This window comes from Rhizophagus irregularis, chromosome 12 (assembly GCF_026210795.1).
Source record: "Rhizophagus irregularis chromosome 12, complete sequence".
In the NCBI taxonomy this organism is placed as follows: domain Eukaryota; kingdom Fungi; phylum Glomeromycota; class Glomeromycetes; order Glomerales; family Glomeraceae; genus Rhizophagus; species Rhizophagus irregularis.
In genome coordinates this window covers 2,200,167-2,215,631 of record NC_089440.1, presented here as the reverse complement: position 1 = coordinate 2,215,631, position 15,465 = coordinate 2,200,167, and the positions used below count along the sequence as shown (strand labels likewise).

The 15,465-nt window shown below is 23.3% G+C and overlaps 2 protein-coding genes across 2 annotated transcripts; one reads left to right on the top strand and one right to left on the bottom strand.

Annotated features, from left to right (window-relative positions):
* Nucleotides 1-4,575: 4,575 nt before the first annotated feature.
* OCT59_004033 (uncharacterized protein) lies at nt 4,576-4,861 on the top strand (the record flags this gene model as incomplete). The annotated part of the gene is made up of 2 exons (XM_066148015.1): nt 4,576-4,648; nt 4,719-4,861. 2 exons carry the CDS (start codon nt 4,576-4,578, stop codon nt 4,859-4,861), a joined length of 216 nt encoding a protein of 71 aa, XP_065996654.1.
* Nucleotides 4,862-5,748: 887 nt separating this feature from the next.
* OCT59_004032 (uncharacterized protein) lies at nt 5,749-6,234 on the bottom strand (the record flags this gene model as incomplete). The annotated part of the gene is made up of 3 exons (XM_066148014.1): nt 5,749-5,872; nt 5,936-6,021; nt 6,214-6,234. 3 exons carry the CDS (start codon nt 6,232-6,234, stop codon nt 5,749-5,751), a joined length of 231 nt encoding a protein of 76 aa, XP_065996653.1.
* Nucleotides 6,235-15,465: the final 9,231 nt, after the last annotated feature.

Sequence of the window (15,465 nt, the reverse complement as noted above, 5' to 3'; positions counted from 1 at the left end):
CGTATTAGTGAGCAATAACGATTAGATTCTCAAACGATACAGAGACTTGTAGTGGTCGACGAGCTTTCGGATGAATTTTAGAACGTAAGTTACTTTAATATATTTAGCAACTTTATTTGATCTCAAGATATTTAAAAATAACTGATTGTCTTTACAGCGCGCATATAAAAAGGTGTCCAAAGAACTTATTCCAAAGATCCTATTTCTCTCAGATACGGAGTACCGTGAAGCTTTAGAGAGATACCTCACTGAACATGTCAGTCATTATATTGAAAATCTCAGAAGAAATACGTGAGTTTTCCTATTCGAATCAAAGTTATTACCAGAAGTACGTGAAATCATTAATAATAATCAATAATAATAATAATAATAATAATCCAAAATTATTTGATTATTAAGATAAAAAACAAATGCCGAAGCAAGCGAAATGATTTAGCGGCAAATATTCGAAATACTATGTTTTCTAACTTCGGTGAGCAGAAGTTAGAACATGTGGATAGCAGTGCGTTCTCTAAAAAGATTGCCAAATGGAAAAAAAGTGCAAAACCGTGAGAAGCATATCGAGAACTTTTCAAAAATCAAAGTATTCTCACGAAAATAACCTCTTCTGTTTTCAAATCATACAAAGGCAGTGAGCTTCCTCCAGAATACTGGGTTTATGTACTCGCCATCTGCGATATTGTCTTAAATCCCAGTAGCCCCGGGGATTAAATGCAACGACAAGTTAGTTTTAAAGAGAGTTGATTTTCTTATGGTAATAATAACGTTCATCAGTACTTTGAAGTTAAAAATTTTAAATATTTCGCAAATATTAATGTATCAGCAATCGATCAAAAATAAAGTTACTGTAACTCTGCGTTTATTGCAGGAGTTAGCAGCGAAAGAAGATTCAGAACAAAGTCCAGAGATTTCGTCTATGATCGAAGAATCGAGCGATGCTGATGATGGTAATAGTAGTAGTTACGAAGAATTAGTAAGTCAAAGTTATTATCTGGTATATAATGATTTTTACACCGCGTTAATTTATTTTACTAATCTAAATCAAAAAAATTTACAGCTCAAGAGTTTAGATTCGAAATTCTCTTAACATTTGTCAAATTTCTTCGTATTACATTAATTTTCAGAATTCAGAAATTTGTATTTGAAATTCTTCAATTTTTTTTTGAATATATTTTATTAAATAAATTACATATTAAATAAATTACTATATATAAAATTGTTTGTAATAATTGTGATGATCAGTGAAATTAAATATATTTGAATTATTTCGAATATTTATTTTTTAAAAATCTTCGCAGAATTTCGTTATTTGTTTTTTTATAATCTTCGTAGAATTTCATTATTTATTTTTTAAAAATTTTCGCAGAATTTTGTTTCTTGAAATTCTGCGCAGTTTTTGATGAATTTTTTTTTCCAAAGACTACCGACAGGGTCGCAGATCTGCGCAAAAATGTCACTTGCAGATCTGCGCAGATCTGCATCCCAAAAAATTTCCCAATGAATTTAACCAGTTTTTTTGGTAAATTTCTGATAAAACTGGTAAAATCTTATAATCCCAGAATTGTTCCGGTCATAGTGTAGCAAATTTCCAGAATATTTTGTAAATACCGGAAATTTCATTTAATAAATTTATATCGCAAAAAAGTTTTTTATCTTTAATTTTATTATTTATTATTTCAGTAGTTTATTACAATATAATTATTTAAAGCCAGTATATCTTTTCATATTGTATATGCACAAATAAAAAAAAAGATAAAAGATTATTATATATTTGGTAATACTATCTAAAACTGGAATTATTTTTAATTCCGGTCATATGTACCGGTTGAAAAAATAAATTTCTGGAATTTTTATATTTAACTGGAATTTTTCTGAAATTTTTCCAAGGTTTTTTTCCACACTGGTCTCTATTATTATGACTATTCTACCTGTATTCAGATAACTCTATTCACTCTATTCTTACACCTTTAGGGTGTAAAACATTTAAATTAATTCAAAACTGGAACACCTGTAAGTTAATTATTTACTATAAATCATAAGCTGACTTTGAAAATGTTATTGATAAGTCATTTAACTTGAAAGAATTTACTGTGATTGGCTGAGATACTTTACCCTTAATTTGAAACAAAAAAGAAGATACCATCAGAAGGTAAATCAAGAAGATGACTCCAAAATTCAATTAATAATTATTAACTCTCAGCCAAGTAAAAAGCAAATAAAGGTGACTAAAAAAATTAAGAAGATTGATAAAGTCTTAGACGGTATTGACAAGCTTACAGTATTAACAGAAATAAGATCAATGCTAAAAAAATTAGAAGTATCTTAATAAGTTCAAAAGAATATTCAGATAGTCTTAATTTTAGAAGTATAGTTATTGCAAGGTGGCTTTGTTACTGGCTGTTTGCTTATTTTTACATTTTGTTTTTTTGTTTTTGTATTTGTACATGGGATTCCTTTTTTTTGTTTTTTTTCCTATGTCTATTTTCTTTGATGTAGCGGTATATTTATACCAAGTTTATCAATGCATTCTCATTGCACAGCAGGATGGAGGGCCAATTTTTATATTTTTGTATAAAGCAAAGTATTCCATTTTAATAAACTCTAAATTTAAAAAAAAATAGATATTACATTTTATAAATATAAAATATAATTAGAAATTTTAAATAAATTTAATTTTAAAGTTGAAATAATTTCAATACCTATTATCAATACTGTTATTCAAGTTATAAGCTTTATTTTAATAAAAAGCACTAATTTGTAAAGATGTATTTTACTTGCAATTTTGTAATAATAATGAAGGTAATATCATTTATTATTACCCTTTTATTTTTATTTTTTTTCTACATTTCTTTTAATTTCAAATTACAGATTATTGGTTCAAACCTGCTCAGATGGGAGAAAAACCAGTAAAAGAACTTATAAATGAATTACAACAGTAACTGAAATCAAAGAAAGTTCACAAATTATAGTAAATGAAAAACTTCTATTCAAATTTCAATTAGTGATTAATAATGTGATGTCTGTATCATGATATAAAAATTCTCACTCTTTGGCTTATTATAAATGTCCTAAATCTGTATTGCAGCAAAATAAATTATTATGATTTATAATGGTAAGAAAAGAATTTACCATTTGCATCTATGGTTTTAATACAAAAAGTATATATGGTAATTACTATTTTATTCTTTCTTTTCAAATAATAAAACTACAAATTCTTTTTCTTGATAATTTTTATGGTTTATTTTTTTTAGAATCACGAATTAAACGATCAACAAAATCATGAGTTCGTTAATGAATATCTACTATCGTTCGATCATGTGGATTTTCATGGACCAGCGCAAAAATTATTATCACATGCATTCTGCAGATGTATTTAATAATATATTGATAAGCAACAAAATTTACTATAAAAAATTCGTATACGTATTAATTTTTTCTGGAGAAAAAAGAGTTTCATTTGATCTAAATTTTTCAATTTTTTTGGTATTGTCTGATTTGGGAACGATTTGTATCTTTGTATTATCATATAACCAGCCTCAATATTGCGTATAGCCGTAGAAAAATCGATGATGTAAATATGTTAATACAAACATGCCTCAGTATAGAATATCTTGATTTTAGGAGTTAGGACATCACGGCCATCACGGCCGCTTTTTCGAAATTATATCTATTATTAGATCGGTTACAGAATGATTTCATTTCCCAAGCAATTTCCCTATTCCCGAATGGACATTTTATTGGATTAATAAAAGATGTGTAGGTTTCTTTTTAACCCATTCCATTTAAAATGATTGACTGCCAAAAGATCATTTGATTACAAAATTTAAAATAAAATAACATTAATTAACAAAGTTTAAATGAACATAAAAACATATCAGATATATAATAATAAAAATATTAACGTATTTGGTCCGGTCCATTTTACCGACATCCGACAGCACGACAATCAATTTCACCGACAACACTTGTGATGTATAAACATAATGGCCGGAGTTATGCCGTAATGTGGGGTGAAATTGATTGTCGATCAAACGTTTAGAATGAATATCTTGATCTTAGGGGGTGTCAGGGTGTGATTACATTACCAACATCTTGTCCTTAGCTTTTGTAACGTTACCGATATGACTATCAAAGAAATCGATCGCACATGTCTCAATTTAAAATTTCTTGATTTAAGGGCTATAGAAATATTAGCAAAAAAACCGCTATCGGAGTATAAAACACGAATCAAATTTACCGATTTTGTTACTTTAATTTCTTCCGTTCATATGCGGATCGACTGATTTTTTTTTCTTTTTTTTAAAAAGGAAAATCATATTATTAAACTTTGATTAGCAAGGTTCTCCTTTTAAATGAATACAAAATCATTCGTTTAGCTTTGTCAAGATTTGCTCTTCGGAATCACCATATTTAGCTTCTGACTTCCTTCATGCACATGCGAATTCTTCTATCATTGATTGAAAAAACAAATATATATATAGGGACTGATCAAAAGGAGTTCCGAACAAAAAACCAAAATTCAAATATAAATAAATATCTCTAAATAATATTAATCTCTAATAACGATATTTTACAATGAAATATTTTTTCTTGCTTGTTGTTCTTATTTGCATCGTCCATGGCCTAACAGTTCACGCATCACCTCTAGGTAAAAAAAAATTGAATTAATTATTTTCATTTATAACATTTATTTAATTTAACATTTTCATTATTAATAGCTGAACCTGATCGTCTCATGAAACGCTGTAAAACTGATGGTGATTGCCCCAGCGGTAAATGTACTAAAGATGGAACATGCGATTCAGTGTCTATTAATTGTTGCTGGATGCCTCCTATTTATTGTTGTGGACCAGGTCGTTGAATAATGGAATGTACTTTTGTTTTCTATTCTTTAGTTTTTTATCTAAACTATTTATTTATTGTATACCCTTACTTAACAAATCAATTTTATTAACTCTCTAATCTAATATTAAATTAAAAGCATGTTTATAAATTAAATCACGTACATTTAATTACAAATAAAATAAAAATAACAAGTTGTCTTTATCTAGTAATTAATTTGTTTCACCAATGACAATTTTCAAGTTGCTTGATTATGACTTTTTTGACAACATTTTCTATTATGTTTTTCTTTGATATTCAGAACTTAAAGCAAGACTTTTCGGATGGTATTTATCTGCGCAGCAATACCCAACTAGTTTTGTACAACTTTTATACCAAAAGTTTTTGCATCTGCCCACGTTTTCTACATAAATTTTTAACGACTGTGTTCTTCATTGTCAGAATAAACGCTATCGATTATTTAAAATTTTCGCTTGTTCTTGATTGAATATTTCTTTTTCATAACCACTTGAAAGTATTTTCAAAATTTCAAACATATTGACAGCTTTCATTTGTATCATTTGTTATCGTATTAAAAATCATACAGTATATAATAGGCATTTTTTTAGATTTAACTGACTTAACACAAAATGCTGATTTTTTTCCATATTATGTTATTCAACATTTACTGGCAGAACTTTATAAAAAGTGAGAAAAAAAGAAAAAAATATACGAAATGAATATGTCCTAATAAATGTGAAAAAAATAAGACCTACCTCATAAATAAATAGTGATGCCAAAAACAGCAGTATGTTATGAAGGGCTGAGAACTTCGCAATTCAAGACGTTGGTCCAACTTTGCGTCTTGCAGGATCTCCACGTGAGGGGTAAATTCCATATTCATGTGCTTTCATTGAACTCTTGGCATCATGCGATAATTCTTTTCTCAGCAAGATATAAAGTATGTAGGAACTTGTGGAAGTTCGGCCAACATTCCTGCGAATTTGTTAAGACGCATAAAGCGGAATCACTATCCCAAGCAAACTCGGCCCTGCAAAAAATTAAGGTATGAGAATGCCAGAAGTTATGCTTACATGAGAGCAAAAATACTCACCATAGGTCCTTGTATTTAGGAATCAAAATGTCTTCCATTTGACTCGACTTCGTGGCGAGACTGTCAATAGTATTTTCGATATAGCCCTATAAAAAATTTTTCAGAAAAATGATCACGTGTCTGAGTTTTATCGGAGTTCTTTCCAGAATTTTTTTTATAGGGTAGTAATTGTCAATAATTTGACTGTTGGAGTTCTGGATGAGAATAAACTTCGATCTATATGAAGTTAATTTTCTCGAACCTAGTCTCCTCTGTAAATAGTTTTTATTATTTCCCACCTTGTGTATCAATGCTCTCATAGAAAGGGCCCCTTATTCTCAAGACAATAGTGAAAGAAATCCTATTCACGTCCTCATATACCCGGGTGATGATTGCTGTTTCCAGTAATGATTTATTTCATAAATAATAAAGCATTGATATATTGGAAATGAGCTGTGTCTCGCCCATTAATTTTTGCATGTATAAAAACGGGTTTCGCGAGCCTAATACTCTATAAGTCACGTGTATATTGATGTAATGTGACAATCTGTACTACTGTACATCTTAATTCATATACTGTGAAACTTGAAAGCATTAAACGATACAAAAAAATATATTTCTATTTCTCTGTAACTGCAGTTAAATTGCATATTAAATTATATTTCCACAAGTCTCTACCACTATAGAGATAACATTTCTTTCCTTATATCCTTATTGATTAATTCATTCTATAAAAATAGAATTAACCACTAACATTAATTATAGATTAAGTTACTATATAATGAAAACCTACTATCATTAATATTCAATTAAATTGTAAAAATTCTAATGAAAAAAATATTAGCAACCACTAGAAATATCTCCAAAAATTAAGGTCAAATGTTTTTTAATATATTTGCCAATGTAAAAATTTGAATTGTTAGATTGTATTAATGATGATACTGATAATACTAGTACCTTAGTGACATAGACTTCAAAGAACTTGAGTATTTGAAGGAGGAAATTAAAGAACAGGAAATTTGTAATAAAATGGATGAAATTATAGAATATTTAAAACAACAAAATTTTACACTGTATGAAAATTATTGATTTTATTGAGGAAAATTTCAACAGTGTAAAGTAACAGGAAAATTAAAACAACTTTGCAATTTATTTGGCATATGGCAAGTTGACAGGAATGCCATTAAAGAGGTTGATAATAATTTATCAAAATTAGGAGTATGTGATTTGCATTTTCAATTTGACAATAAATACTTGCATCAATCAATAAGTAAAAAAACAAGGATTTTAATAAAGGAATTATTCAATGGTGTCAGTGTATTTTTTGCAATAAATATATAACTTTCTTTTCCAGAGGCACAGAATGCATTATACACTTTTGTATTTAAATAAAAAACTATTCAAGTATCATGTATTGAACAATATAAATATGAAGCATTACAATTATATTCTAATTTATATATTTGAACTTATAAGAATATTAAAAGATTTCAAAGTATTTGTTGCTTATATTATGAGAATTTGAATAGTCATATTTATTATTACTCTGGAATTAGAGAAAAGAATGCAACAACATGCATTACTGGAAAATTATACAATGATAATACAAAAAAAAGGCTTGAATTTATAAGAAATCTATTAATATAAATAAAATTAAAAAAAATATTTTAATTAAAACTTTTGAAATTCTTCTTTCACTAATATTTAGTAAAATCTATACTGATTTCATGACTAGTTGACTACAATTGACAATTCCAATTTCAACTACTAATATATAAATAAGAAAAAATTATTCTTAATAAACCTTCCAGTTTATTTATAATAAAATTTTTTTTTATAAAAATTTTTAAAGAAAAAGAAATTAAAAAGAATAAAATTAGTAATTATAAAGCAAATATTTCTCTTTTATTTTTTTTAAAAAAATATATTTTAACATTTATTTATTATTATAATAGGAATTTATTTGAATGTGTATTTAGGCAAAAATTATGGAACTTACATTTAAATATTAATTTAAAAAAATCTACCATAAAATCATCACAAATTATTTAAAAATATTATAATGCTTTTTCCAAATTTTTGAATAATTTTTTTTCTGAAATGATTGATAAATTATATTAAAAAAAAGTATAAGACTAATTTTAACCTAATAAATTTTAGGGTTTAAAATTTGAACGCACTTGTGTTTGAACGCACCCCCTTTTTTGAAAATTTTTAACTAGTAAATTTGTCGATCATTTATGATCACGTTATGATCAGCAAATTTACTATTTAATAATTTCCAAAAAAGGGGGATGCGTTCAAACACACCTGCGTAAAATTATTATTTCCTAAATTTTATATAATTATAAATTATCATGTAATAAATTTGATTGGGTTGACTAATATTTATAGTTACATTATTTTTACTATCTGTTTATATTGTTTTTTTCATTTTTTTCTTCCCCTTATTTTTTTTCCTTTTTGTTTTATTTTTCTTTCTTTTTCCATTCCATTTCCTTTTTTTTTATTATTTTTATCTGCTTTCTTTTTTTTTCTTTAATATATTTTTTTTAGATCTTTAGGTTCTTCTGGATTTTACAATTTCTAATATAGTATTATATTTTAATGTATTAAAAAAATACATTCTCTTTTTTGCTGGTTTTGTTTTTTAATTTTATTTCTTACTAACTATATTTTCTTTTCTTTATGCTATTTTTTAACTCTTTTCTTTTCAACATTATGTGACATATTTTGCTCTTAACTTGCTTTTATTTGGTCATTAACTTTTTTTATAAGTTTACTCTTAAATTTAATTACGGGGGTTTTCTTTTTTTTTTGTAGTGGGTATCTTTTTTTTATTCTTTAATCTTTAGGTTTTTGCTTATTTTCTAATTTTTATTCTTTACTAACTATCTTTTCTTTACTCTATGCTGCTCTTTGACTTAATATGTTTTACTTTTCTGTCATGAATTTTACTTTTTGATTTCATAGATTTCATCATCATTTTATTTTTTATTCTTATAACTTTATTCTTTTATTTACTTTGTTATTATCATGTATTTTTTTGTGTATATGTACAGTGCCCACCAATAAGTCACCGGTCACCTTTAAATTTATATAACTATTGTGCAAATATGATCATATGTAAACTTTTTTTTTAATAATAAAACTACTTTTTATCGTATAATTAAAGTTAATCATAAAGTTGAATTACATTTACTCTAAAAATTATATGTAATTTTAATAAGAATTGGCCATTATATTCTAAATTTTATTAGAAAATTTAAGATTTTAATAGAGGTTTTTAGATATTAATAAAAAATTAAAAAATTTGTTCATCGATACTTTAATTTTTTAATAAAATTGTTTGCTATAATTTATGGCATATTATTGTTAAAGTATCATCAAAATTAATGAAATGATTAGAAAAGTGTGCACATTTAGCTGGCATTTGCCGATCATTTGTAAATTATCACCAAATTATTTACCAAATTTTAGCGTTAACTAATGCATTGAATTTGGCCAAATTTTTTTTCCAAAAATATTTGAAGTTACAGCTATTTATCTTAAATTTTTTTATCATAATAAAATTCAAGATTATAATTTACTTTTTAACTTGATAATTTATTAATAATAGGTAGGTGTAAAATATGTTTGTAAAATATATGTAACTTATAATAATACTTTATAATAATGTACTAAAAATCATGGTAAACAATTTTATTAAAAAAAAAAACTATGATAAAACAAATTATTTTAATACTATGATAATACCTAAAGATTTTTATTGAAATCTTAAATTTTCTGATAAAATTTAAAATATAATGGCCAATTCTTATTAAAATTACATATAATTTTTAGAGTAAATGTAATTCAACTTGATGACTAACTTTACTTATATACGATAAAAAGCAGGTTCATTATTTAAAAAAAAAGTTTACATATAACCATATTTGCGCAATAGTTATACAAATTTAAAGGTGACCGGTGACTTATTGGAGGGTATTGTACCATAATTACTAGTCCTGTTAAAAATAAATAAAGTATGAATTTGATAGTTAATAAATTTTAATTAAATGATTTTAAACCATTATAATACAAAAAAAAATTTGTAAATAAAAGTGTTATGAAAATAAATTAAAATTAACTAATCAAAATTGATTGGTGTAAAATATAAAAATATAAAATTTTTAGGGGAGTAATTTAACCTGGGTTATTTAACCTAGAGGGTAAGTTAGTAAAACTCTAAAAAAAAATGAAAATTTGCAATATTAAATAAAAAAATATTACAAAAATTATAATTTTAAAAGAAATAATAAAAATTGTAACATTTATTATATCAATATTATTAATTTAGCTTTTTTTATTTAAAAATTTAGATACCTTAAATTTTAACTAGTTTCAGTCATATGTCACAATTATTAGATTATTTTTAACAATTATTGAGAATTTGTCATATATCATCTTATACAGATCAATATGAATGACAACTTGTAAAAATTAAAATAAATAAAATAAATCCATTAAAATATCTAATTAAAAGGAAAAATATTTGGAATTTATTGATAATATTGATTTAAAGAATAAACCTTTAAATTTGATAATATTTAGTATAGTTTTTATGCAATCTTTTAAATAGCTTTTTAAATTCAATTGCTAATTAAAGTAAAAACTGATCCAGAACAGATTATTGAATTAACTGCAGAAACTTCATTATTTAGGATGAATTAACCATCAGAATATTGAAAATGTATTAACAATTTTTCAATAAATAATATAAGAATTGTTAAAATTTAAAAAAATCAATGAAGAATTTATATACAATACAAATTTTGATGCAAAAACAAATATAAAATACTTAATAGATTATATTATAGATTTTGTGATGAATCTTCTAATATTGTAATTCTAAAATCAGGATCAAATCTAAATTTGAATAATAAAATATTAAATATTGCCAAAATGTACAAGAAGGATTTTTAATGAAAAATCATTCTTTTTAGATATTATAATAAATACAGCAATATTTTGCTAGTTAATTAAATGTTAAAAAAAATAGCTACTATATATAAAACCTCTTTTAGGTTAATAGTATATATCAAAAGACCTTTGTTTAGTATTATTAATTCTATTTTCTAGTTATAGTTTATTAAATCTAATATTTTGCCTAGATATTCATTTCTTGGATAAGTTTGAATCTGTAATAAATTATTATTCAACAGCATAGGTATTAATAAAATAACAATAGAAGTAGCAATAAATATATATATTATTAAAAAGAAATATTATTTTTTAAAATAATAAATAATAAAGAAAATAACCATATTTATTTTAAAATAATCATATATTAAAAATTAATTAATAAAATAACTTACTTTCTATTCAGATTTAGTATTTGTATTATAAATAAACTGAAATTTGAAAAGCTTATTGAATAAAAATACATATTAGAAATTTTGGATTTTATTATTGTAACTAGATTAGGATCCGCTTATTTATAATAAACTGTAGAAAATTAGCCTTTTACTAATAGTTTTTACCTTACTTTTTTCTTAAATTCTATTGGTTAATTAGCTAAAAAGGAAAAAAATCATAACAATGTAACATAAAATTTTCTTTTATAATAAAATCTGCAAAGAATTTTATATATGATTTTTACCTTAGGCTTGAGCATGACCTAGTATTTTATAAGTAAACGGGTTTTGTTAAACCTTTTTAAATACTGTAAAATCAAACTATAGCAATAGCATAGTATTTTTCTTATCACTATAATAGCTTATTTCCAATTAGAAGAAAAATTAAATTATTGTAGTGCTTTTAAAATTTCATATAATATTGATAGTGGTTTATATTATATTTGTTTTAGATTTGATGAGATTTTAGAAATATTTAAAGTAAAGTTTATCAAAAAAATATAAGTGAAAATGTTACTGATGAAAAAAATTTTAAAATTAAATTAAAGTAAAAGAAAAAGAACAAATCTTTTAATAAGCAAATATCTTAATAATAATTTAATTTCATATACAATTAACTCTCTATAAATGCACCCCCTTGGGACCAGATATAAGAGTGCATTTAAAGAGGATGTGCATTTATAGAATACATATAAATCTATATGATATTAATCTAAAATTAAGGTAATACAAAAATTTTATAAGTAAACTATATAAAATTTTTTTATAAAGGGTGCATTTACAGAATACATATATATAAAAACCGTGCATTTAACATTAAAGGTTTTAAAGGAATTGGGGTAGATAAAAGGTATTTATAGAGGGTGTGCATTTATAGAGGATGCATTTATAGAGAGTTGACTGTAGTAAAAAAGCAATAAAATTATGTTAAGAATTCCTATAGGAATTTGTTAATAACCTAATAGTAATATTTAAAATAGATAATTCATTATTCCTTACCAATTATTTCAGAAATATCTATTTACAGAAATGAACTAAGAGAAGTTTAATCATTTTATAGTGTATTATTTAAATAAATTAAAAAGAATCAAAAGGATATATGAGCTTTTTACAATAGAAAGGGAGAAAACTATATATACTGCCCAAATTATTTTGGGATGAGTTATAATTATAATTTGAGATGCCATAATTCATTCAGTTTATACTTTATATATAATTTACTTATTTTAACTATATAAGTGCCAAAATAATTTGGAATGCCATAATTGAATTTGGAATTTTACTTATAATTATGGCAACTTAAAATAATTTGGGCAATATATATAGAGAAAACTATTAAAAAAATTAAATTTATATTTATATATTAAAAATACTTCAAATATTATAATTTGTCAGAATTAATATTAACTAAAAAAATTTTTTTTTAGCAGTTTTCCTTCTTTCTATTGCAAAGAGCTCATATTAACAGAAGATTTTAAAAATAAAAAGCAGTAATATTAAAGGTAAAAAAGTAATAAAAATAGTTAAAACAAAAGTATAAGATTACAATAGTAATAAAAAATAATTTATTATTGGATTTTTATAATCATTACAAAAAAATACTGATGAAAATTTAAATCAATTTGCATCTAATATAATTAAACACAGAAAAAGTATTAAACTATTAAAGAGAAAATACTTTTTATATTAAAAGTATATAAAGAAAAATTGCTAAATGATACTATTGCTTCTGTTTGTAAATATTTATTAAAGATCTAGACTAAAAAAAAGTGCAAGAATGATGAAATTACTATAAAGATAAATAAGATATATTTTCTGTAATAACAAATATATTTATATGTCAGTTATATGTTTAATTTATACCAATATTATTATAATAAAATAAGAATTTTGTATATAAAATAAAATTTACTATCTTAATCATTTTTTTATATAATTAGTAATTTAAAATTGTGTTTAATTTTCATTAAAAGGTTGCATTTTGTGATTATAGTAGTCAAAAAAAATAGTAAAAAAATCAGTATAGTAAACTTTTTTATAAAAATGTTATATAATAAAAAAAAATTTAGAAACATATAAGTGAAAATATAAAAAATAAAAGTTTATTAAATTTTGGAATGTAGATATGTTGTTTAAAATAAAATAGCTGAGTAACTATTGTATTTGCAATAAGCAATATGATTGGTAAAATTTACTGAACTACGCTCAGTAAATTTCACTAATTATATTCTTATTGCAATATATTTATTTACTATAGAGTATAGACCATCCAGAAACTAGATCATAGTAAAAAAAAAATTAATAAATATCTTAAAATAAATGAAGAAGACAAAAAAAACAGACTCTTTTGAATAGTAGAAATTACATAAAAAAAAAGTTTACAATTTTAGCTTCAATTGCATATAAATATTTAAATATTTGTATAACATTTATTTCTTTAAAACGACTTTCTTTAGACATTAATAATAAGTAATAATATTACTAATAAACAAATAAATATTTCTCTCTACCTGAATTTTAATTTTTTAATATTATAAATAAGGTTGCAAGTAAAATTTAGCAGTTTAAATAATATCAAAATTAAAACTATTTAAACTATTTTGCTAAAAAATGTGAAACTGTAAAAAAATTTGGTAAATATGAAAACTTTATAAAGTTTAGATATATTTGCATTATATAATTTAATATAATTTAGCAAATAAAATTTCAAAAATTATAAATCATTTCACTGATATTTAACATCACAGTTATATATATTAATTATTTTTTTATTTATTATATAATTTTTTTATTCTATATTATTAATAGTCTAATTAAGATATTTTCATTAATAAAATATTATAATCTATATTGCAATATTTAATGCTATATCATATACTTCATATATTTTTCTTAGTTTTTCAATTTTTTTTTATTTTACAATATTTGTAATATATAAAAAAAAAAAAGTATTAATTGCCGATCCACGAATGAATCGGCCTCAAGATCGGCAAAATCAAATCTCCACTTCCAAAAAAAGTAAAGTCGGTCAATTTTTAGCCAAACCAATTAAATTTTTTTTTAAAAAAAACTTAGAGATTAAATCTATTTTGTAAAAATATAAATTTAAGTATTTCAAAACTCAAAATTTTGCGAATTGCTTTTAAATATCATCAATTAGCGAAATTTTAGTAAAAATTATTTATCATTTTTTTTTCTAATAAAAGTACTAGCAAGAAGTCTCAAAATTCACACATATATACTTTGGACATATATTAATAGAATATTAAAAAAAAATGATATAATAAATGTAAAAATATTTCCTACTTTAAGGTTAACTAACAATAATCCATTTTCCCATTTTTAATGCTTATATGAAACTTTTATAAATCAATCTTTAGGAATTTAAAAATGGTAATTTTATCTTAAAATATAAGTTCTGAACATATTTAAAGCATTTATTTTCAAATTATTAAGTGAAAAAATTTTTCGGTTTTGTGTCGATGGTTACACAAATTACGAATTGAAGAAATTTAAAGTTTATTGGTGAAAGTTTGACTTTTTTAAGAGCTATTTTTGATACTTTAATAAAATAAAGCAAATGTCAAAGTTTTTTCATTAAAAATTTCAATCTATTCGATTAAAAATTGGTGGATATTCCTATATTGGAAATGCAGATTTAAGGGGTGGTCCGATTGGTACATGGATTACTAATTAAGTAACCTTTTTCTGATCATTTTCAGAGGTACTAAACAATTTTGATTAGAATGACTTTTTTAATTTAAACTATAGTTTTCATAAAAATACATACTATGATGTTATATAATTTATATATAATTTAGCAAATAATAAGTTTAAATATATAATAAAATTTTAATTACAAAGTATAATAATTATTGAAATTATATTAAAATTATAATAATAAATATGTTGAAAAGTTTAAACAATTATTAAGTTTAAACAATATTGAAACATTTTATCAATAATTTAAACTAAGGTTGCTTGGCTAAACTCATTTTAACTTTCTGGACACTTTTAAAATATGACCATTAAATCACATTATTTTAACATTCAGTAATCAGAATTTAACGATTTATGATTCATTGGATTCGTCTAATTAAGACGCATCTAATCACAGTATTTTTAAGTCTGTAAGTTCAATAGATCAGAAGTTAT